At 39.2% G+C, this 25,688-nt stretch overlaps 2 protein-coding genes across 2 annotated transcripts; both read left to right on the plus strand.

Moving 5' to 3' along the window:
* Positions 1 to 3,509: 3,509 nt before the first annotated feature.
* Positions 3,510 to 9,162, plus strand: rbm7 (RNA binding motif protein 7). Its single transcript, XM_053320856.1, has 5 exons — positions 3,510 to 3,666; positions 3,931 to 4,093; positions 6,133 to 6,208; positions 7,856 to 7,949; positions 8,146 to 9,162. The coding sequence occupies exons 1-5, from the start codon at positions 3,574 to 3,576 to the stop codon at positions 8,491 to 8,493; spliced, it is 774 nt and encodes a 257-aa protein (XP_053176831.1). The 5' UTR covers positions 3,510 to 3,573; the 3' UTR covers positions 8,494 to 9,162.
* Positions 9,163 to 12,638: 3,476 nt separating this feature from the next.
* Positions 12,639 to 21,916, plus strand: barx2 (BARX homeobox 2). The gene is made up of 4 exons (XM_053321135.1): positions 12,639 to 12,825; positions 18,093 to 18,408; positions 21,107 to 21,191; positions 21,611 to 21,916. Exons 1-4 carry the CDS (start codon positions 12,639 to 12,641, stop codon positions 21,914 to 21,916), a joined length of 894 nt encoding a protein of 297 aa, XP_053177110.1.
* Positions 21,917 to 25,688: the final 3,772 nt, after the last annotated feature.

The raw sequence follows: 25,688 nt of genomic DNA on the forward strand, positions 1-25,688 counted from the left end.
AAGGGTGCTGGCGGAGAAGGATGTGTCTAGCCACCAGTCAATCACTTCACTGTCCCACCAGACCCTCTTGCCCAGAGGTCATAATTGACAAGACATTGTGTGTGTGCGTATGTATAGCCTCATTACTGTGACCTTGTGTGAAGGCACTAAACATGCTATAAGATTTCACCCAGATTTGACCAGAGCAGGGGTGGCTGGTGTGGGCCTATTTCTGAGGTCCTGCCATGTCACTTCTCCCCTCGCTGAATGCTCACTGGCTACCATCTTGCCCTTGAGCATTACTCCCATTTTGTCATGTTTTTTCCTTCCTCTATTAATTAAAACAATGCAGCCAAATTTCATGTGCAGGCATCCGTGAACTAAGTCATAAAAACAGAAATGGATGCACTCATGTTAATGATTTGATGTCTTTTCAAGCTTAAGTGCATTCCACTGTTTCATACTGGATTTAGCTGTGAAAGTGTTGTGTTATTGCCATAAATTAGCACAATGTTTTTCTGCATGAGCACTACTTGTATAGAGACAGATTAAAAGCCATAACAGGGCTCCGCTTGTCAATGTCTTGGATCATGAAGACAAAGACAGGCAATTCTATGAGTTTCTTCAGTTCAATAAACTTGAACAGCTGAGTGCGTTGTGTGAAATAATGAATATTCAAGGCAGCAAAAATATTTTAATGACATATGATGTGAACTGATTATCAATTAAAATGAACCTGGGATGTCTCGGGGGATGTTTTAGCAATCCGTACACATGTACATGTAATTTGACTCCCTGTAAAACAAGATATTGGCTGCCTGGTCTTATAAAGAACAAAGGCCTTATGATGTCCAAATGTCCCCTTATTACTGGTCATGAGTGTATGCTGCAAATGTAAAATGCAAATAGGTTCTCTACACTTGCTGTCACTCAAACATTTTCTGCCTAAACTGAAGAAAAGTACTCCATTAGAAAAAGAGATCTGTAGACAAAATGACCATGGTCCACAGTGAGTAACAACTGTCTCACATCCCCACAGAGATGAAGTCCCCACTTCTACTCTGACGTATCATTGGATCAATGCTGCCATCTACTGCTATTTTTCAGACTCTTCAGTGTAGCTCTATATATTGGTAGTATAATAACTGAAGTGGTTATTGCTAACAATTTGGATTAATTGAGTCAGATCTAGTTTGGTGTAGAAATCAAAAGCACATGTTCTTTATTTATTGGTAAAACAAAAAAGCTTGGCATTATATTCAGTCAGTTTCTGTTGGCAGTGATGTTTGTTCTACACATTCAGCAGGTCGGCCAGTTTTGTCTTCCAGTTCACTTACCTCTCTCCTTCATTTCCACACTGTATACTTTGTCCTGTGGAACAGCGCTTTCATAGTGCTCTTCTGAATTCCATCCAATGGTTATAAAAAGGGATGAGGAAATACATCAGGGAGAGGTATGGGCTAATGGCGATGTAGAGACCCAAAATAGATTCAAGGGCTTTAGTCATCAAATAGTATACTGCACAGGTGTAGTTTTATGGTTGAGGCTTTTTTACAGCTTCCATTGCAACCTTGCAGCATTCTAAATCATATGCATTTTGTGGGAGAGCGCCAATATGTCAAATGTTAACAACTATGCACAACAGTGCAGTTCCCACCAGACATAATGACAGCCAAGATTTTGGTGTTAAATTGCCGTGTTTATTGCCACTGGACCAATAGGAGGATGGAAGTTGGAAATGACACCCTGGAATAAATATGTCATAGAGATTGCAAAGTGCAGATTATTCTATGATGTCTATAGCATGTGGCCCACTAGGATCCTCCATAAATGAAGCCAGAAAGGGTTAGTCTTCAAATTGGCGCTGATATGCATATGATTTTTTTCTAACTGGAGCTTTACCAAGGTATAATCTGTGGAGATGTTCTCCAGGCATGAAGGAGAAAATCATTACAGTTTAAATTGATCTAATTAATATGGGGGGCAGATACCGTGGCCCATCTGATTAGGGTGAAAGTTAAGCCTCTCACGCCACTCACTCGACCTCCATACTCTATGATGTTGGCAACACCGGAAGCGATTGGTTTCAGGCGATTGAGCCAGTGACCCAATCACAGTGAGCTACAGGGTAAGAAAAGCAGAAAACCTTATCAGTGTGCAACAGCCAGGCAAATCAGAGGAACTGAAAATGACAGAGAACAGTAGAGAAGAATGAGTTTTTGTAGCAGGAGGTATAAGGCAGAAAATTGCATCCTACTATGCAGAGGTCAAAGCACATATAGAAGAATATTAAAGTAAAACATTTAAAAAAAACAAACAACATTCATAGCTTACAGAGAGGGTTTTTTTTGTTGTTGCTTTAATTTAATTCACAGAGGACATTTTGACATGCCACAGTAGGGAAAGTACAGCTATAAAGCTAGATGCTTCAGTTTAAGGGTCCTGGCTTTGTGCGTGCTGCCTCACTGTCATGGCGTACTGGGACTCTTGATTGAAGAGAATCATTGTTAATGTTATTGGTAACCCCAGTCTTTCCTACAATTATATGTCAAAATGTCTGCTGCGAAAATCATTGTTCTTTATTGTTCTTTTGGGTGTCTTTGAGCAAGTCTTAGCACTGTAGATTGTACTTGTAAATGGAGAATGTGTGTGTGTGTGTGTGTGTGTGTGTGTGTGTGTGTGAGAGAGAGAGAGAGAGAGAGAGAGAGAGAGAGAGAGAGAGAGAGAGAGAATCAATTATTTGTTTCAGTGATTTATCTATCTATATTTATTTATTTATTTATACATATATGAGTTGTCAATGCCATTTGATAAAAAAAAGCAGTTTGATGACATCAGCTTGGTCTCAGAGAAATTGTAACAGGCATTTCAATTACCTGATCAAATAAAAAATCTAACCAAAGACTTTCACTGGTGAAAATTGCAGCCCTACTCTGATTATACAACTAAGTAGTTACCATTAAATATCAAATCTTCATTGTATTTTTAAGCAGCTTTGCGTGATCTGTCTAGTTTTCATCTATGGTTGTGCCAGTTGTAGACTGCTGTTGTAACTCATTCTCAGTCACCATACAAGAAAACAGTTTATAAAAATATAAAAAAATAAAAAACATTTTTCATATGTCTCCTCATTTAAGTAGTGTGAGTGTGACCGTCGCTGTACTGTGGGCGGCAAAAGGTACAATTCATCTCAGGGACAATTTTCCAGTTACGTATTTTTTGTGTCGTAAAGTGTCGTCTGTTCATTATAAATGAAGCTCAATTATAATGCTTTTATTCCTAGGACGGTGAAGTCATGGCCCGCCCTACTCTGCCTCTGATTGGCTAGTATTCGCTGCCTTCGTTGGTTGGGTTGGTTAGGTTTAGGCATAAGCATTTAGATTGGTTAGAGTTGGGGTAAGAATATCAGGATAAACCAATCAGAGGCAGAGTAGGGCGGGTCATGTCTTCGCCATCCTTGAAGAAAAATCTCGCCAACTGTAAAGGCAATTCACTTTACGGCATAACAGGGCCTTCCGTTTATATTTAACTGGGCGCTTTTTTTACGGTAAACATTTGCGTCGCTTGGAGAAAGCCAGTACCTGCTTAAATACAATGGGAATAGAGGATGAAACGGACCGGACGCTCTTCATAAGGAATTTAGATTCAAGAGTCACGGAGGAGCTTTTGTTCGAGCTGTTTTTACAGGTGCTGTTGTCACTAACGCTAACGCTACACATAGCTAGCATCACACACGACCTAATGCTAAACACATCGAAAGCGTTGAGTTGAAATCCCCCAAAAGTGATATGTTATGTGAAAGGCTCTTGTAGTAAGCCCCTTGACATAATGGCATCACGCAAGTATTTATCATGCATACGCTGTGGACATGTTTAAGATATACTTCATTGGGGTTAGCTGGCTAGCTGGGGTCACTGTCAGTGCACAATATTAATCAGATTGTTTTTGCAGGCAGGACCTCTCGTCAAAACTAAAATCCCAAAAGACGCTGATGGGAAACAGAAAACATTTGGTTTTGCCGTTTACAAGCATGAAGTGTCTGTGCCATACGCTATGCACCTACTGAACGGGATGTCGCTGTTCGGCAGAACCCTCCATGTGCAGTTCAGATCAGGTAAGTTCACTTTGTTATTCTCAACCGGTCAACAGTTTTGACGCATATATCGTTAAATTATTATATAGACCTCTTTTTAAAATCTTAATAATGATAGTGGACAGAACCAAAGCAGCAGTCTAAACTGAAACATGTACGTTAGCTTGTTGTGTGGCAGCAGGTGTTTCGGTTTAATTTGTGACCGTGTTAACTGGTGTGTAGTGTTTGTCTTGGTGACGGCAGCTGTTGAACACTAAGGTGTCCCAAAAATCGTTATCAATTTCACTTTACTCTATCTAAATGTTTCCGCGCGTTAAATTGTGCTCGGCAAGAAACTTTAATTTGTTATTATTTGGGAAAAAAAACGTTGCATACAAATGTGCAGTTCAGCTATAGTTTTCTAAGAATTTCATACAATTGTCCTCAGTCAGAAAGTGGCCGAAATCTGGCCTATTGTTAACTTATTATGTAGAGATGAAACGGTATGAAATTTTCATTTCACGATTGTAGTGACCTAAATGATCATCAGTTATTAATATTATTGTGGTATTGTTAAAATGTGCATGTAGTGATACACATAAATAATTTCACACAGCTTGATATTGGAAAACACAAATAAACAGCTCCATGTAGTTTTTGCTTACATAAACATTACACTAATATGTCCTATACCTTGTGTATATGAAAACCATATGAAAATGTGCAGTAACATTAAAGATGGCACCATGTGACCATGAGAGGTAACCCTAAGTTTGCACTGCACTTGTCTCATCTACTGTATTTATGTATGCGCTCACACTGTATTCCTGTTCACATTAAGCGGTTTCTTTTCTTTCCTTTTTTTTGTCCTTGTTATTCAGCAACATGTAGGAACTCCTCAGCTGCATTCACACTGAACACAGCCCTGTGTAAACAATACAAGAAGCTGTGTTGGTGTGGGTGTGTTTAAAGTGCTGGAGAGGAAATGAAATACAATCCAACGTGTTTGGTTGGAGTAACAGATAATTGCGGTGAAAGGTTGATCAGAAAAGCACGGCACTGCGGTTTGTAATAATCACATACTGGATTTTACAACTTTGGGAAGTTATCACACTGCAAACCTGTTTACTAGCGGGTACATGTGGAACGTGTCTTTGGACGTCTGAAAAAAGTATGAATGGAATTGCGTGTGCATCCGCAAGATCACAGCTGTGTGTGGATGCAGAATGTGGGAAGCATGAGTTGGCTTTGAATTAGTGAACAAGTCCTCCCTGAGAATGAAAAATCTGTTGAGCGCTCTCTCTGCCTTTTATCCATGTTTATTTATTTTTATTACACCATGGTTTCATGTGAAAGCCAGAACTGTTTCATCCATAATATTGTGTAAACTATGTTGTTACATGGCCAGTGTCCACCCAGCCTGCCTGTCTGTTTAACTTGTGACCTATCAGTGTGATATACTGCAATGACATTGCAAAGTGTTTCCTCTATTCTGGCCAAGCTAACGTTAAACAAGATTAATCTCAGAAAAATGAGTGAAAATGTCTGAAATTAATCTAATTAAGGACCAGATTAATACATACTGTGTTGAACATTCAATTTAAGATAACCACACCAGTTAACACAGCCGCTTGTTAATGTGTTTATAATAAGCAGGTTTTTAATTTGTACTGTTAATGTTGTACTGCGATCAAAAAGACTTTTTAAACATATCATTATTGTTTATTTTCATTTGATCATCTTTTTTTCGAAACTTCTATACAAATAATTTATTATTATTATTACTGCGGTTATTATTATTATTATTATTATTATTATTATTATTATTATTATTATCATCATTAAACTTCTTGATTTAGATGTTCTCCAGACTTTACTTGCTCTACTTATAGCTACTATTTACTTCCAAAGTCTGCCAATTTTGAGTATATCTGTTACTATGTTGTATATTTATTTAAATATGTATCACATAATGGGGCACGTAATAAAAGTACGTGATTTCCATACTCACACAGTATGTATTTAAATAGTTTTCCCCATTTCTAATAAACTGTTTTATTGCTCCCTTTGTCCCATCACAGGTAGCAGCCATAGCAGCAGTCCAGGGAACTCGCAGAATTCAAGTCCTGCAAATACCCCTAATCCCCATGGCCAGAGGTAAGAATGTCTCATGAATAGTTTGTCCAGCAGCGCCAGAAACAAAATCTGGTTACCATCAGTAGCATTACAGCAGCCACTGGCTTTATTTCTGCTGCTTTTGATAGAGCATTGATAGATGTTTGTTTCCCTCCACTGCTACACAGTGATTGTGGCAAGATGCCTTACATGGAAAAGACAAACAGCTGTAGCAGCCTAAGACTGATGTATAGTTAAAGTCATGTAAAGTCATATTAATCATGGAAAAAAGGTCACTTCTTTTAACCTGTTTCTACATTAACCAAAAAGATGATTACACTAAGTACTAATAACATTTTATTTTATTTTTTTAATTTCATAGCATTACTGTGTGTTCATAATTGGTACCAGACTTCCTGTGTATGGTCATTTTACTAAAGCTGCTTCCTCCTTACCAAAAATTACTCAGACATGCAAGTATTTTATGCTCTTGGCAAAGTTCCGTGCACTAAAATTGGAGTTCTGGCACATGACGTGGCATGAAATGGGATTGAACTGGTATGAAGCTACACATATAGAAAAGTTAATGTCCAATCCTTTCCATTTTTTCATGCCAGATGTCTTGCAGGCTCAGAAAAACTTGAAGGTATCTGGACTCAAGTTAAATTAGACAGGACCAGACCAATGGTGTGTGTGTGTGTGTGTGTGTGTGTGTGTGTGTGTGTGTGTGTGTGTGTGTGTGTGTTGTCTGCAAGTCATGTATAACTTGTTGCTTAATGTAAGTTAATTTGTTGTATTAGAATGTAGGGGGAAAAGCTTTAGAGACATTTTTGACAAAAAAATCAAATGAGACTTGCAAACTTTAAAATATTTTTTTTACTTTCTGTATCTTTGTTTTGCAATTGATAAATGATAATGAGCCATCTTAAAGGAAAAGCTGGTTATGTAAGTGAGACAGAGAAAAACAGAGAAACTAAAGGGAAGCTGAAACTTAACATGTTATGCAATTCATTTTGATATGAATCTGGTTATTAACTTGTATGTATAAGTAGTGTGGAAGCATACAATGTCAATGAATAGCTGTGAAAGATGGCCAACAGATACGTTTGCAGTAGGCTGCATGATCTGAGTCGAAGGTACAAGGTGTGAGTGAGTGAAGGTTCACACTTTATGCCTCCACAAAACAAACCTCAGAGTTGAGTTCTGAACAGTTAGTGATTGCAGCATTAGTTGCAGGTGAATGGGTTACTTTGAATTGCGTGTGTCAGATTTGGCCTCTGAGTGTTGATGGGTTTGTGCATCACATATTCCTTGGCAGATCTTGGCAGTGCATACTTATAACTGACTTGGCTTTTCAACAACAGCAGAACATATTGAACATGACAATTATCTTGAGTATTTTCTCAGTTGGTAATACAATATCTGGCAGCTGTGGCTGGAGGGAAGAATTGTAAAAGAGGTAAAAATCAGATTGAAGCTGTCATTCTATTTAGTTTCCTTTTCTGGCTGACTTTACTGAATTCACAAAACATCCTGTAGATAAAAGATCACATGTGGATTAAAAGTAAGTTTAATAATTGTCATAATAAGGGTTGAATATTGATAACAGTCAGTATCCTAATAAAATATTTTTGGGGTTTTTTTGTGATGTAAAAAATATTTAACAGTGTTCTGTTTTTGTTCTTACAGGACCCCGATTCAGTTCAGTTCTCCACCTTACACTCCTCCTCCCCAAATGCAGAGATCCATTTCATCTCCTGATAATCTGCAGAAGCATGTCATGGTAAATTTTTATCCTCCTGTAATGACACACCCTGCTCAGTTACGACACAATTTATAGCCGCTATTATTGGTGTATTAAAACCTGCACTTACATGATAACAGTTAAAAATGTGCCTCTGCTCCTCACTAATAAATAAATGACAGGAATAGATACACAAGCCCTACACCATTTCCTGTCTTTTTTCCTTCACCTGTAGATGAACAACATGATGTTGCAGCTCCACATGCAGCAGCTTGAGCAGTTGACTGACTTCTCCAAGCAGAGGCAGCTGTCCGCAGGGGGAAATTCTGGCGGAGGTGGCTCAAGGCAATACGACAACACCCCCTATCGGCATCAGCCGTCCCAGATGAACAGCAGCGGCAGAAGTCAGCGCTACGACGAACCCAGTTCCGGCCACCATCAGCAACACGGCCAAAGCCGGAACAACTACCAGAACGACAGAAGCAGCAACCGTCACCATGACGGCAGAGGCGGCAACAGACATTACGACGACAGGAGTAGCAGTAACCGTGGCTACCAAGATAGACGATGGAGACGGTACTGAGGCTCTCTGTGAAGACTTCTGTTTTTTTTTTTGGGAGGGTTTTTTTTACAGATTTATGGACAGTTCATAAAAGAAGATCATGAGTTATGTTGACAAAGTTCACATGTGTACTCAGGTTGTTTGTACATGATCCTACCAGTGTGATGATTGAGTAATTTATGCCTTAGAGCCATCTTTGTTTACTTTTTAAGGCGTTTTTAAATTTGTACACTACTCTGGTGTGAGCTTTTTCTCACAACTATTATAAATATTTTGGTGGGGGGGGTAAATGTACTGTCAGAAGAGTAAGGACAACCATGAGATGTAACTACTAGTAACTTTTGAGGGGAAAAAAATGTATTTAAAAAAAAAAGAAAAGAAAGAAAAGTTTAAGGATATTGGCCAGGTTTTTATGTTATGCAAATCTTTAAATGGTGCTGCCAGAATTTTAAACTCTTGAGGTATTTTGCAAAAAAAACCCCAAAACAAAAAATGTTCAGCAAACAGTTTCACCAGCACCACTTTTTCTGCAATATGGCACCACCCTTTCTTATTCTTAGATCAGCTGACCTTGTTCTTACTAAAAGTGGACTTTATTTTATTTTATTTTTTAAAATTCTTAATTTGTAAGACAAACTGGTAATGTTTTAAAAATCAACATTTTCATGATTATAAAATCTCTTTTGATTTGATTGTTGCATTGTCTTTCATCTGGTCACAACACACATGCCTGAGCCTTGGCTGGACACCATGAATGCTATTTGCAGCTCTTTATGCGACTGGGTTAAAAGTGAGCTATTGTATGTTGATGCTACATGCTGTAATGCATGCACACATGGCCTTATCTGCACCTATAAATGGCCCATGTGTAACTAATATGCTTGTGCAGCGGGTTATGAAGTAATCTACAGGTGGCGCCACGCGCATCCTTTCATTGAATCAATTAAGATGTTAAATATAACTGAGCCACATGATCAGCTCCTACATTTGACCTTTCTATTTAGGATGCTTTCAAGTCTTGACATGGATTTGTCACCCACTCTGTTCACTTTACAAGATGCAATTATGAGTCGGTTTGTTTCTTTGTTCCCAAAATTGAGAAATGGTAAAATATTGTTCTGTTGTATTCACTTTAACCAAGCACCTTGGAAATGGCACATATTTTATTCAATTATTCCATTCATGTGGAAGAAGTATTGTCCCTGAATTAGTAGCACTTTGATCCTTAATATCTCATGTTGGGATCAGCCTCTCAGCATTGATACCTTACTGTCTCCGATAGGTTTTGCATACAACAAAGTGATGATCAAATCCCTTAATGTCCGCGTTGAGGTCATAATCTATCCTTCCGAAAGTGCTTATACCACTAACAGCAGGACCTCTGCGCTGTATCGACAACTACATCCTCTAATAAATCTCCCGTTGTCCAAAAGTGGAGGTGCATTTGCACCCTCTCCACTAAGCTCTGTGTCTTGCCTGTAATCTGCCTCGTGTCAGATTGCATCCCGATGCTCCCAAATCGCTCTAATAGAGAGTATCCTCTGTTCGGTGTCAGTACTAAGAAGGCCCTTATTACACTTCTGGCCGTGGCATAACTCCTTTAATTGGTTGATCTGACTGGCGTCTCCAGCCCTGGAGCGGGCGGATTAGAGAGCCCGCTCAGTAGCCGCTGCTGTGTGGACTTATATAGAAGCGTGTCTCTTGAAATGATCCCCTTCCAAACACCCGGGGACCCTCCCTCCGTTGTAGCAGCCCCGCAACACAAAACACAAGTGACAAGATGCCTGCAAGCCGTGATTCTCGGAGCTTGACACCACCTCAGGTTGTTGGGTTCATTGGTGACACGGCAGCCAAAGAAATAGGCCTAAAGTTGCTTAAAGTGGTCTTTTTCATGGGATCTCAATTAGTTTACCTTTTAGAATAGGTGGAAAGTTATCAAGTTGGCTGAAAGTAAAGGAACCAGAGAATTATTCTATTTTTATTGGATAAACTAAACCAATCAGAAAACCTGACACCTGATTCAAAATAACAGTTAATTTACAGATAAAATGATCTCACTATAATTTAGAAAAAAAATTCGTTTCGATGTTTCTATTTGAACTTGTTGGTTTGAATTTCATAACGAATATATTATAGCAGTGTGCTATTATAGTATAGGCCTGCTGTAGCAAAAGGCTTTCCTCCCCACCCGTCATTAGAAAAGAGTCCAATGTGCTCCGCAGACTGCAGCAGTTGTTCTCATCTCCCCTCTTTGATAAGCCATCAAACCTCTGAAAAGCAGCCGAGCTTTCCCATACAGAGCTCCCATATTTCCCCCTCAGTGATCCTTTGAACACGGCGGCTTCGAAATAATCCGTCAGCGAGTTAAATTTATTTCCAATTCTTCAGATGATAATCGTTCCTTCCTTTAGGACACCCGACATTACAAAGTTTAAACTTAAAGATGTAGGGTATCAAAGTCTTTTATTTCCCCTCCTCTCTTTCTCAATATTTCAAACTGTTCGAATCTGTAATAACAGAAAGTCAAATAAAAAAGGAAAAAACGTCATTTTGGGCTATCAGCGATCATTTGTAGAATAATAAAACAATGGAAAATCATGTGGATAGATTCAGCCTGTCAAATGGAACGTGTCGGAATGTGAGGTATTCCTTCACATTAATGTCAGACATATCAGCACGTACAGCCAGCGCTGATAATATACTTTTCTCATGAACTATTTGATCTGACAAATTATATACTTACAACTCATATCATTCTGGGATTAAAGTTACTGTGTGCCAACTTTGAACTTGGAAGAAAAGATTCAGTGGCTCGTTTTATTTGAACTTGTCACGCTCATTTCATTAGATACAGAAAAGAGCAGCCACGTCATTCAAGCGCGAGCGTTTGTTGATTATAATACATTGGACATGGCTCAGTTTGTTGGAAAGACACACAGGACATCACTTAACCGCAGGTCTATCGATATGGCTCATGACTTATAAGTAGCTCATGATTTAGACTGGTCAGTATGAAAATGATAATATTCCAGCAAGAAAGAAAATCATATGGAGCGACAATTAAATAGGCTAAATACAGTATTCTTATTCTAATTATTCTTATTCTTATTTTTATCATTCTTCTTCTTCTTCTTCTTCTTCTTATTATTATTATTATTATTACAATATTGATAAATAATAATCAGCAACTACCACAACAATAATAATATTAGTGACCATGACAGAGTTTTATCAGTCTTAAAATCTCACTCAGAACTGATACCTGCTTCTCAACATTAGTTCCGGCTTTAAGGAAAACATTTACAATAAAATAATAGATATTAATCGCCCATGTCCTCTCATTTATTCGTTCAAGTTGACTTAGTATGTGGTACTTAAAGGTTTTTAGTTTGAATCCAAACTTAATTGAAGTTAAATGAATTAAAGCAAATCGAATAGATAGTTTTTGTATATCTAAAGAAAACCTAGACATTTAAATAGAAGTTCACTGCATGTTTACCAATAGTTAGCACTGATTAATAAAGTGAGACAGGTCATTTAAATATAGTTGTTGAAACAAAAACAGGTAAGATCTTAGTGAACCACAGATGAATAAAGGTCTAGTGTGGTTCAGATGTGAACCTTCGGGAAATACTAATAGGTCACTATAGATTTAAAACATAGTCTATTTGTAGCAGGTTACAATATTGATTATGTGTCATTATGTACATATGACCTTAACTGTACAGTGAATCAGTGGACTACTAGAAATCACAGAAAGGACAAATATTTTTTTGGTAGTGGGGGTGGGGGGGATCTGGGAGGGCATGTGTGGTATAGTAGGCTTCATGTGTATATCTGTAAGAAAGAGAGAGAGAGGGAGGGAGGGAGAGAGAGAGCAGTAAAGATGTGTTCAGGGATGGTTTATATAGCAGTGGGTGTGAGCACACATCCTACTCAGTTCACTACCACGGTCGCGCTTTGCGCAGCTCAAGTTGAAAGCTACTGCTCTTCACCACGACACTTCAGGGAAGCTAAACTGCATTTTTAAAGACAAACAATGAGTTATTCAAGCGCATGAACTCCAGTAGTCACCTTTTCACACTGCTGAACCTGCATGAGTTTAGATATTAACTGAACAAACACGTTGTGCAGTGAAAACAGCGCACAGCGCACAGGGAGAGATCATGCACTGCCAAGCCGAGTTGAGGCTCTCCTCCCCCGGGCAGCTGAAAGCTGCCAGGCGGCGCTACAAGACTTTCATGATTGACGAGATTCTCTCCAAGGAGACTTGTGATTATTTTGAGAAGCTTTCTCTCTACTCCGTGTGCCCATCTCTCATTGTTCGACCAAAGCCTCTCCATTCTTGTTCTGGTAAGAAACATCTGTTTATTGATTGATTTATTTTTTAACTGATTCAGGACAAACAAGTTAAACAAATAAACTAAAACAACTGAAAAGCGAGTTTTAGCAGTTGCAGATTTGTGGGGAAATGAGAATAATAATAGCAGTATTAATAATAGTATTTTTTTACACAAGGAAATTGTTGATATTTTCACTCATGAGCTCAGTTTTATTATTGATGTGTTTTTTTATTTGATTTTGAAAAAGACAACACATTTGAATGGTGCGTAAATCATTAAATGTGTAGGCTATTTTACAGTGCAAGAACTTTATATAGAAAATGGGCGAACTGCATTGCACGTCTGCACTGGAGTGTGTGGCCAGTTATCCTGATGTTATGTTAAAATCAGCAAGGTTTAAAAAAAAAATAATTAATTCTTTCTGATCTACATCCCCTGTGCGTAAAACTGCGCATATGGAAATATTGATTTTCAACGTTTACAATGCACCACTTGCTTGATTTGTCACTTAAATGTGACACAATTACACTAACTTAGTAGTGTAATTGTGTCGTCAGACATTTTTTTCAAGGGTAATTTAAAGTTCAGTTCGCTTCCTCCTTAAGTTATTCCAGTTTGCCTTCTTCAACCCGCACTGTGCGTTATAAATCACTGAGAATGAATCGAAAATAAAAGACATGAGGTGAAGTTAGTGAACGTCAGTAGGTCTAATGCCTGAGGGCTTGCGTTATACGCAAAATGATAAACGACTGAACTGATAAGTCGGCGTAATTACACATAAAAGTCAATGAAGATGCAGCAGGGCAGATAAGAAAGATAAAGTCAAATCTCCCTCTAGAAGCCGATGGTTGCGAAGCTGTAATCTTTAGTCTATTTGATCTAATTTGCTTTGATTAACATCAAAGGCCTTCCTTATCCGTTCTGCTTCTGCTGGACACTTGCGGATGGAAGGATTATGTCTTGTTAATGCGCTAATATGACATAGAAATAAATGTAGCCTATGTAAACAAATGAAAGCGAGCAGGAGACGTGGTAGTGTGGACGGTTGTGCCACTCTGACAAAAAGGAGCACAGGGATGTAGCTTGATCAATAAACGTGGAACACAACCCTAAAAACTTGATTCAATTAAGAAGTTTTAAAACTGATTCATTTGAACGTTGACCACTTTCTTCCCAAACTTTCAGTGAGAGTCTTCACTGTGTTAGAATGATCTACATGTCTATGTGAGATAGATAGATAGATAGATAGATAGATAGATAGATAGGCTGATAGACAGATTTCAGTCAGTTGTGAAAGCAGGCCTTTTCCTCTGTCTTGTACTGGGTTACAATTAAAAGATAGACACAAAGCTCAGTTAACACAGCACATGTTGTCTTGTCAAAACAAAGCCTCTTGACTGATTCTTAATTGCAATTCCAGATGAATCCAAACAACTCGAAGGCTACTGCACACTCTAGTAACCATTAGGATAATTGCTCTAAAGTCTGAAATAATAGCCACTGCAATTTGATGATGACAGCGGCGGGTGGATAAAAATAGGGGGCAGCGATTCCCTCATCCCTCTGATATGGATTGGAGAGGGCTCGAGGGCACTATGGCTGGGCTTTGGCACCCCTCTGTTCAGATGGATAGAGTAACCCACCCTGCATATTAGAACACTGTGCCCACCACTTATTTGTAGCTGCGGGGGTGTGAGACACAGTATATTCCCCAACATCAATGGCTTTTGGTGCTTGATATAGAAGCTGGCATGCTTTCAGGTGGTGGGCCGAAGAGAAGTCGGCCCCTGCAGGGTCCCCTTAACAGTGACAGTTCTTCATTCTGCAAACAAGGGGCTGCTATAACCTCCTGCTACCAGTGGAGGCTGCTGAAAGACAGTGATGCCAATAATGTTGCATGTAGGAGTTGATAACAAATTACTTGTTGGTTCTGTATTATTTATTATGGATATGTCACTCAAACATACCATGGATTTTCTCTGCATCTTGTTCTCTCCCAGTCCCCTAGTCTATTTCTACTCCTCTGTAATGAAATACACACATCCATTTTGCACTGTTAAAGCGTCTCATATACTCCCGGAGTTAATTCCCTGTCAGTTACAGCGGGATCAGAGACAATAAGTCCTGACCTGGTGTTGAACAGCGAGCGACGTAATGGCAGGTTACAATATTTCATTTGGAGTCCCATCTCTCAGCAGGACCCAGGGCAGGGCTTTTAGTGGTTCTTTCTGGAAGAGGTGAGAGAGATTAAGATCAACTGTGGGGTAATCTCACCTGACAGCATGATGAAAAATAAAAACAAAACAAAAAACGTAGGAGTGTGTGCAGCCTGGGGGCCGCTGGGTGCTGGTTTAGGACTAGCTAAAGGCTTACAGAAGAAATCCAAGTGAGCAAGAGAGTTTTCATTTCATTTTAAACCCTAATCTGCTGCAGACAATAAAGTCTCCCACTAAGCATTAAGCTGGTTTGAAAAAGATGATTACACCCATGTCAACACATAGGCAAGTATGCACACACAAAGACAAAATGCACACACGTCTTCTGTTTGACAAGCACCATTTCTGCACAACCACTGCGATCAGATTTTTCTATCTTGAAAAAAACTTCGTCAGTAGTTTATACTACAGGCTAATTCACGTGTCACAGGAAGACCCGTGTGGATCAAGTCTCAGATTAAACAGTTAACACTTGTGTTTAATAAGACACCTTCAGCTAGGTGTAGATCTTCTGTTGGATGGGGTTTGTTGGTGTGCCTGAGAAAATACTCTAACAATTAAATTAAGATGTTCTTCACATGTTCCTTTCACTATCTCTGAATTGCTCCAATCTGTCATGTCCTGAAGGTGAATGATTCTAACTACAGCAGTGAATTAGGACAGATGAAGACGCTGCATGGCCTGTTGCCCTTCCCACCCTCCCACTGTTTGATATGCATTCAAAGGGCAAGGCCAAAAGAACAAAGACCTGTTTAATTTAGCGGCTCTCTAGTTTTCATTAGACAGTTACACAAAACATGGCAAAGGTTGGCATACACTTGTCATAGCGAAGTTGTGAATCATCACTTCTCAGCATCTCATTGAAAAAAAGAGAGAGAATGTAGATAATATGAGAAAGATCAGGTTGGTGAGAGGTTAATACTGTAAATCCTTTAAAAGTTGGTGTGTTGATGCCATATGTCATCAGTTGTGAATCCCAAAATTTAAAGTATTTCAAATAAATCTATGATTCATTTCATAGGATATGTCATAACTACATGGTGAATAGAGCAAATTATTGGTATTAAAAAGAATGCTCAACAAACAGCTCTTCTTGATCTATTCTTAGCAGGTATGTCTTCTGCAATGGTTACCATAAGCACTTGTGCCAGTCCCCACATTCCGACTGTGATTATCAAGAGTATCAGTGTTCTTTTGCAAGGGGCTGAGTTGCGCTCTTGCAGCTCCTCAAACGGTTTATTTGTAGACTATTGACAGGACACTGGCACTTGTCAACAACATGTCAGATCTGAGCTCTGAGAGACAGCTTTGCTGTCAGTGGAAAGTCATCACAAGGGCTGACATTTCCCTTTCTCTCTTTCTTTCTCTCTCTCTCTCGCTCCCTCTGAGGGACTGTCCGGAGACAACTTCAAGCTCTTTGTTGACAAGAGATTTCCTGACAATCCAGAAAACAAACATTCAGAATAACATGAGGGACATTTTCACAACACGTTTGTATCATTCCGTGACAAATGAACATATGAGATTCCTCTTGTAAAGGAGTACAAACCATAAATCAGATGATTCACTAAAATAAAAAAAGCTCCCATTAATATAGAGCTGATTTATAGAGGGAAAGACAGAGCGATATAACTGTAACAAGAAGGAAAGCGTACAACCAGAGAAAAGAGGTCTTCTTGTCTAGACCTGTTGCAGCAGCAGCAATCTAACGTTGGAGGATTAGTGATGACCTCAGCGCCTTACCATGATGTCATGATGAGCCCAAGGCAGTGTCTGGTGTGCGTGTTTATGTGTGTATCTCTATCTCTGTGTGTGTGTGTGTGTGTGGAGGGGGGGGGGGGGTCTGTGTATAGAGCAGGTGTGCCTTGTATTTGTGCTTACACGCATTATTTACACTCCCCATGCTTGACTTCCATTTAAAGGTTGTATTTGACAGTTTATATGTATAAACATCTGTATTCATACTGCAAATGTTCTTCCTCCTCTTTTTTACAATTTCCACAACCACAAATGGTTAGAACTCCTGAAAGTAATAGACAACTAGGTATCAAGAGGCTATGTTGTTTTTGCGCAACATGTGTCTCGTGTGTGCATGTGTGTCAATGCATTGAGCTTTTTTCCCGGTCGGTGAGGAGATTAAGGAAATAGATCTACCACAGACAACCAGGAACACACATCCGTGTATGTTGTTGTGCAGTGTAGTCCACGGCAGCATTTTATTTTTCCTCTGCCTTCCTCCTCTACTCTAATAATCCTCCCTGTGTCCTCTGTGCTTCTCCTTACAGCCAGTGCATTACAGTTTGTATTGTGCTCAGTTTGCTTGTAAATTTTGGTTACGGGATTGATTGTTATATTTGAGGCCATAAGGATTTTTCTGGCAGCTATTATATTCACTTTGGTTGACCCGCCACATCCTCTCAGCCAACCTCCTGGTCTCCTTCCCTCCCGCCTCGGCTCCAGACAAGTGTTACTTTTTATTGATTCTGGCGTCTTGCTGCTCCTGTCTGCTCTGATAAAGAGCAAGACTGAGTATGTGTGTTTGTATATGACCGCCTACATGTGCAGGAGGGTGAGAGATTGCAAGAGAAAGGAAAAAAGTTTATTAGTCGAATAGTGTTTGATTTAGTTTTTGGATTTTATTACTGCTCATTGTGTGTCTGAATGAGAGCGTGCATGTACATCATGCTGTCAGGCTCAGTGTGTGCGTGTCATTTTGTGTTGGGAAGCCAGTTAGTATTTAACAACCTCTGAAAAATAATCAGTCATTTGAAGGGTTCAGAGGAGCGGTGTAAAACACAGCCTGCGTCATCGGGATCACAGCCCTCTACATGGAGAAGGTCAAAAGCAAAACACTTTTCACAGCAAACACTAGGCAATTAAAAATGAACCTGTCTAAGCAATTACAGGCGGTCGATAATGGTGCAACCAAGGAAACTGAGCAGCTCATAAGAGCTCACTAAAAACTTACAGTGATTCAGAAGAATATCTGCTTTTTCTGTCCGCTAGTTTTTATTGCATTTCTATGTTTCTGTCATCTGATGCACTGTCTCTGCTCTTCCAGGCTCCTCGTCACTACGTGCCTACCCGCTCCTCTCAGTGATCACGCGGCAGCCTCCCAACCTACCCCCCCACCACCCCCAGCCGTCCTCTCCGGGTGGGGTCCCCTCACACCTGCCCCTGCTGTCCCCACAGCATCTCAGAGGCTCCGAACCCTCGCCCAGTCAGACACCCCTCAGCATCAGCAGTGAGTCAGACACAGAGCGGAGCACTCCCCGCCTGAAGAAGCCACGCCGCAGCCGCACCATCTTCACTGAGCTGCAGCTGATGGGCCTGGAGAAGAAGTTTCAGAAGCAGAAGTACTTGTCCACACCTGATAGGTCAGTATAGAAGCAGTGCATCACAAGTCTGTTGCACCCGCGGGCAAAAACACAATCATCTGCACACAAACACACTAACACTGAAAGCAAAAATAGTACTCAACATAAATGCACATGAATCAAACATAGTTACCTCCCTAAAATTAGCCTAGAATTATAGGTCAAAATCTAAAAGAGTAGGTTACATAAAATGAAGCAAGCCATTTTTGTTAAAAGTAATTAATACCATGGATGTAAGGGAGCTCCAAGTCATGAAAGTGTCACTCACTGGTGACACTTAGATAACCTGCATACCTGGCATAGAGTGCATTTTGAGAGTAAAGTACACACCCACACATACACACATTCACAAAGCCACAAATGCAATTATCAAGCAGTGGTTAACATAACATCATAACATTTGATTTACCCTGTGAGGGACAGCTCATGTAAAGTGAATTGGTTGAAGCCAGAGCATTACCTCAGCATTTTAGTTCAGACAAGAGTAATTTTTAACCCTGAGCTCTCACACAGCAAGAAAAAAAAACCTTAACAAAAACACTGCCTTATTCAAGAAAACAGGGACAGCAGCCAACACAAGCAAACAGAAATGTATTACATTGATTTACTGCCAATCATTTTACACATGTGCAGGTGTATATAAAATACATTTAGCCTCCTACAATAAGATGAAGTAATCTACATATTAGTATCTGTGTCTTAAGTTCCATTCAGCGGGTCATTCTTGGGACCTGACATGAAGTTAGACCATATTTTCCAGTTTTACTGTAGGCCTCACTTTTATATTTGGCCTGCAGGCTTCTTTTTTCCATTATTACCCAGAATAGTATTGAACCATACATGTTGTAAAATGCTTTACTTCACATGCGCACTTGGAATTTCAAACTGCTTGTGAACCATTGCATCAAGCAGAGGGTTTGATATTTGTACACTCCACCCCCTGTTCCTCATCAGTGTTTTTTTTACATGTAGATACAGGGAGTAAATCATTAAGGTTGCAGATTGAAAACAAATAACTTGCTTCATGTACAGTATGCTGATGCATTCACATGCAAAAGCTACGCTTGTATCCTCTCTCTAACCTGAAAAGCGTTTTAGAATAAACTTGATTTATTTGTCATTCCATTTACATCCCATCTGTGGGGAAAACTCCCACGATGCAATTATTAAATATCACATCTTGGCTTGCCTGGAGCTTTTGGAAATGTGCCATGCCTCATCTTAAAGCAGAAGGCCTCAGGCAACTCAGTGATCAAAACCAACCACCCGTATGGGTGGCTGAGCCAAAATACCGCATTCTGTCAAAATATCTGATTCTGACATTGTGTTGAAAATTAATTAAATATCCGGCTGAAAATATCAACAGAGAAAATCCCCTTTTAAAGTCTCGCATTAAAGGTGTGGTGTGCTCCCCACTTTAGTTTGTTATGATCCAAAGATAACTTTGCTTCTCCCTCCTTTTTCTTGGCTTGGATCCTCTGCGGGCTTGAATGAAGACTTTGCATTGAGATGGGAGGAAGCAAAAACAAATTATCTTTGAGGAAGACTTTTAATTATTTATATCATGGAGCAATAATGATTTTATGTAGCTTTCAATTACCATAATTACTGCCATAATAATTGTTTTTGTTATCATCATCATCATCATCTCACATTCTTCTTCTTCTTTTTCTTCTTCTTAAATTATTTTTTTTAAGGTAGTCAGTTGCACCCGATGTTCCCTTGTTAAAGGTGTGAAAATAGAACAAAATGGCAATCTTGGATTGGCCTACAGGGAGTAACTTAGAAACCGTTTCTATTGCTGTAAGTGTGTGGTTTCTCTCCATTGATAACTAATGACCAAAGGAAAACACACCACTTATTTATGCATAAATAAGTGGTGTGTTTTCCTTTTTTGCAATTACTTTTCCTTGCCTCCAGTCGTTTCACTGCCATAGACTAGACTAGAGGCATGTATGATAGTGAAGTTTGACAGACAGATTGATTGCCTATATGTCTGGTGCATTTTTGAAGGATGGGTGCATACACCAAGAACCACACACGGCCCTTAAAGGTATAAGGTTATATGGACTACCCATGGATCTTTGGGATTTGTGGTTGCACTGCTTTTTAGATTTTTGTTCACACTCTTTCATTTTTTTCTCTCTTTCTCTCTGTCTCGGCATCCACTTTTCACCATCAAGTGAAACATTAGTTCCTTTCACTGGGGGGTGACAGGGTTTGAAGTCCCTTCATCTTACTGTTAAAGACTTTGAGAAGAGCAGAGAGAAGGAAATCTCATTAAAAAAAAAACTGATAACCACTCCTTCCCTTTACGAATGGAAGTCTTGCTCACTTTATCTGTCCCTTCCTGGAGTATTGCATTACACACCAACCAATAGCCCTATTAGTCATGGATCACCACATGTGGTGAATGCATTCGGAATTTTCTCCAACAGCCCCAATCATTCAGCTACAAGTGCTGTGATTGGATTACTGACCTCAGTACAGATGTTTCAAACAGTGCTGCAGGTGTACAGTCAAACCAGAGCTACTAGCAAGTCAGCTTTGATGTGTTCAAAGACGGAGCTAAGAGAGAGTTTTCTTACACTGATGTTTGCAATGGTAGAAGTGTCTAAAGCATGGCTTGCATCCTGTAATCCAGAAAGGGCATGTGATATCTGTCTGACTGCTTTTTTGTTTGTGTCTGATCTTTCAGGTTAGACCTGGCCCAGTCACTTGGTCTCACACAGCTACAGGTGAAGACATGGTACCAAAACAGGCGCATGAAATGGAAGAAAATGGTAAGAGACGGTACCACAGCAAAGACTCACAAATCTGGAAACTTCAGCAGAGCTTTTTTTTAATGTATCTTTTCTGTCATATTTAAATGTGCATTGTTTAACCCAGTTGTTGTATGTAATGCTGATAGTAGGAGAAGGAAATGGTAGGTGTCATTATGTCAGGGTGAGAGGGTGCGGAGGAGAAAAGTGTGTTGTGAGGTGTGACCGATGATGACGGCAATGAGAGTTTGTAGAAGGGTCAACAACTCAGAGAACACAAAAGACCTCAAATCGTTAACTCCAAAGATAAATGAGTGCAAAGGGGGAAGCGTGCAGCAATATGTCTTCTCTTAATTACTATAATAGCAAGAACTGCCTTTGACTGCTGCTGCCATTTATTACTAGAACAGTCCACTAAGACTGTGCATATGTTATTTTAGGTGCTCAAAGGAGGTCATGAGGCACCCACTAAGCCCAAGGGAAGACCCAAGAAGAACTCCATTCCCACTACAGAGGAAATAGAGGCTGAGGAGCAAAGAATGAAAATGGAGGAGGAAGAAAGGATGAGGAGGGCAGCCCAGGAAGCAGCGCTGACTCACGGAGGAGAAGCATCTCAGATGGAACCTCAAGATCTCAGTTCAGTCTCAACCGTAGCTTCAGAAACACACATTCCACCCAGAGCGGTGGAGGTTTCTGAGCAAGAGCTGCCACTCGTAGTGCAGCCAGAGACTCACTCAGCCAGCTAAGCAAGAGCAAAACAACCAAAGACTAATGCCAACCTGAAAACAAATAGCGCCTCAGAATCACTGTAAAAAGCCTGTGTGATATTTAGAGCCATTTGTTTTAGCGATTTGACTGGAAACATGTTAACGGTATCTGATCTTTACCTAATGTAGCCTATTGTGTTTGTGTACCATACAAAGAGCTAACATGCAAAGACACTCATTGCACTGGTGAAAACAAATTGGCAGTTTAAAACTGTATTTGACTAGGTCCCTAGAATAAGGAGTGTAAATCTGTCAAATCTCAGCAGGTCAGTTGAGCCTTAATCACAACACAGTGATATATGTATTACAGCATCAAATGATTGTGCGTTACAACCACGAGAGATCACACACCTCTTGATCCTCCAAGCTGCCTCATGTAGTGCATGTGCCAAAATATCAAAATTTGCCTTACTGTGGTGTATCTATATATCTATGTACTCTGAATCACTTCACTGCCAAAAATATAGTAAATGGCTTCAGTGCCTTGTTGGTCTCAGAGGAACGCTTTTAACGTGTTGATACAAATGCAAGTATATTTTTTTACAGTGATTTTTGATTTCAAGTGCCATTTTTGGAGAGTAAAGTTCAGAAAATATGTTTAGATTTGAGTTCTTCTGAATAGCTTTAAGGGGCAGATTTGTTTTTGTTTTGTTTGTTTTTTTTTCCAATCTGAAAACAATATTTCTTCTAAGCCATACACTGTATCATACTGTAGAAATATGTATAAAGTATAAAATATATGGTCTTTCGGATATATATGTAAAACAGTATTTTGAACTGCTGTTTTGAATTGGATTAAAATAGTTTGTATGTATAGCATTACAGTCATCCATGTTTTTTTCCTTCTTCTTTCATGTTAGTGAAGATGACTTGCTTTCTGCCACGAGGCTATTAAGACTCTCAAGCTGATACACAGAGGAAATAAAACATAACCTGTGCCAAAGTGCTGAACATTTAAAATCTCAGAGACATTTTCAGCCTGCAGGCTTTGCATGAGTACCCAAATCAGCATGTTAGACTTGCATTAACATAACACCGTCTGTAACTGCCTGTCACTGACTTCTCCATACACTTCAAACTCGACTTTCTTTCCTTGCAAAGATTTGTAAGTTTAAAGAGTTTCACTTTTTGAATTATACAGATTTATTTGAATTTGTTATTGTTTCATATGGAAAATGCAGTATTTTTCTGATGTAAATAATGCTTGTTTGGTAAGCTTGTTTGCCTTTTTTTTAGGTTTGTGTAAAATCATTTTTACTATATACAAGTGTGTGTTTATGTATTTAAATACACTTAATAAAATAGCATTCTAAAAATGATTCTGTGGACTTGATATTATTATGATGTGATTGTTTTCAGTTTTGACAGATACAATCCTCTTTTTCATTCTTACCACTGCATTAAACCTGATATATCAAAGACTTTGTTCTACAATTAAAATCCACGTGTCAAATGCTCTGCACAGTTGCATATTCGCACGCATATTCTACTTGGTATAATAGACACAGTCTCAGTAAACTGTTTCTCCGTGTTTGTTTTGGTGTGTCTGTAATGAAAACATTTGAAGAACAAATTAATGTAGCCTACAATATCTTTTTATTTGACTCTCCAAATAATTGTTAGGTATACTGTCACGTCATGTTCAGTGAATGTAAATCAAATAGTTACAGTAGCTCTGGCAGGTTGAAGTTCAGGCAGATCCATTACAGAGGAAGCTCTTGAAGATGTATTAGCTTTAGTTAAAGTTCATCATAAATCACATTTAAGAGAACAAAGCATTTAAACACTCTGAGTTGTAACATTTATCATCTTTATCTGTACAGCAAACAATATAGCCTGTAGTGCACCCAAGGGCTCCTCTGTGACCCTGAGCGAGCGAGAAATGGCTTAAAGTGTATTTTTAGTGCCTGATACTGGACATGGATGATTTCTAAAGCAAACACTGCAGGTTAGCAGTGAGTGATGGGCACTGTGCCTTAACGCCTTGTGTAAACATTCTTAGTATGCTTCATATGTGTGCCCATTCAACAGCAGAGGCCCTGCACTTCTTGGAAGTATGACATTGTTTCTTATTCAGTTTCAGTGAGTCAGGTCACAGTTGTCAAAATCTGCAGATTAGAAATTGTTTCTACATTGTTATTGTTTTTCTGCACTATACTGTATATGAGCAAGTATAGTAAATAGCACAGAAAACGTCCTTGTCTTTTCCTTTCTCATTTAAAATATATACTGTAGACATTATTTTCTGTGCTGTACACATAAGCTGATCCAGCATCTTTGTAAATCCCTTTTTAAAAGTGAAAAAAGCTATTTCAGATCAGTATTTCTTAAATGTTTGTTTCAAGTATTAGTTTCTTCCATAACCTCTTGCACAAAACACATTGTGAAAGCTCAAAATATTGTTTTCTTCACTGTATAATGAAATATTTTTATTAATAACTTTATTTGTATAGCACCTTTCAAAACAATTATTACAAAGGGCTTCAACAATGACAAGAATAAAGAATAAATAAAATGAAAGGCAAAACAACAAGCAACAAGAAATAAAATCAGTCAGTCTAAGTACAACGTGATAAAAGAAATAAATGGTAGTTCAGTCTGTACTTATAGAGAAAACACTGAGAAGACTTCGAATGATGACTTAAAATGAATATGACTATAAACGTGTGATGGGATGTATAAATATTATGTTTGGGTGTTAATGTAATATATGTCAGAAATAATAATAATAAAAAAAATTAGAAATAAGTGGTAAGTAATAGTAATAAGCAGTGTGTGTGTGTGTGTGTGTGTGTGTGTGTGTGTGTGTGCGTGTGTGAATTGATCCTAACAATTGTGAGCATAGTTATTTGTTTGGAATACATTAAGCTTTGATTGGAATATATTAAGTTTTGATTGGTCAGAATTGGTCTTTCCACTTGCCAGGCATATGTAGGTGTGACTCAGTCTTGCCACCTGGTTTAATTAAGACTAAAATAACAAAAGCTTTTGGACCAGGTACAGCCTCATGCTTTAATTTCAGGGAAACATTTTCCTGTTAAACATCCTCGTAAAGACAGGGGCTCTGACTGGCAGGCAGAGAGGCAGGTCTTCAAGGAACTGCACTTTTTTCAAGTCTCCACAAGCTGGGGAGCTCCCCAAGGCTAATTGTTGTGTGGCGAGGTAAGTAAGACTTCCAGAATAAGCCCTGCAGTGAGACACTGGCGTCCTAATTGGAGAATCTGTTATTTTCTCACATCCAAGTTCAGTGGCAGGTCACAATAGTGGAGTGGTGTCAACCCTAGCCAGCCCACCTGCCACCACCTCTTACTCCCACCCACCCACTGAGACATCCATCGCACACCTTCACCTTTCAGCTTAGCGTATGCTCAGGTAATTAGCAGGGACTGATGTGAGGGGGAGTGTGGGCGTTACTCACCGTGTTTCACCCTCATTTGTGTTATGACAGAGGAAGTTGTCTCTAAATGTTGAGTGGAAGAGCAACAGCAGGGCTTACCTAAGTCAACATAGGCGGATGCTTTCTACAACATGCACAATGCTCCCCATTGTCTTCCATGAGAGTGGAAGAGTGGCAGTCATCAGCAATGACAAGAGGATCACCTCCTCTCAAATGTGCAAGGCATGTGGATGACTGTAGTTGTTGTATGTTGAGCAAGATATGTCACAATTTCATTGTTAGCAAGGTTTAAACTAATTCATATAAAACCCATACATGGGTAATCTAAAGTGGAAATATTCAGGCAAAATGGAC

This window comes from Scomber japonicus, chromosome 6 (genome assembly GCF_027409825.1).
Source record: "Scomber japonicus isolate fScoJap1 chromosome 6, fScoJap1.pri, whole genome shotgun sequence".
In the NCBI taxonomy this organism is placed as follows: domain Eukaryota; kingdom Metazoa; phylum Chordata; class Actinopteri; order Scombriformes; family Scombridae; genus Scomber; species Scomber japonicus.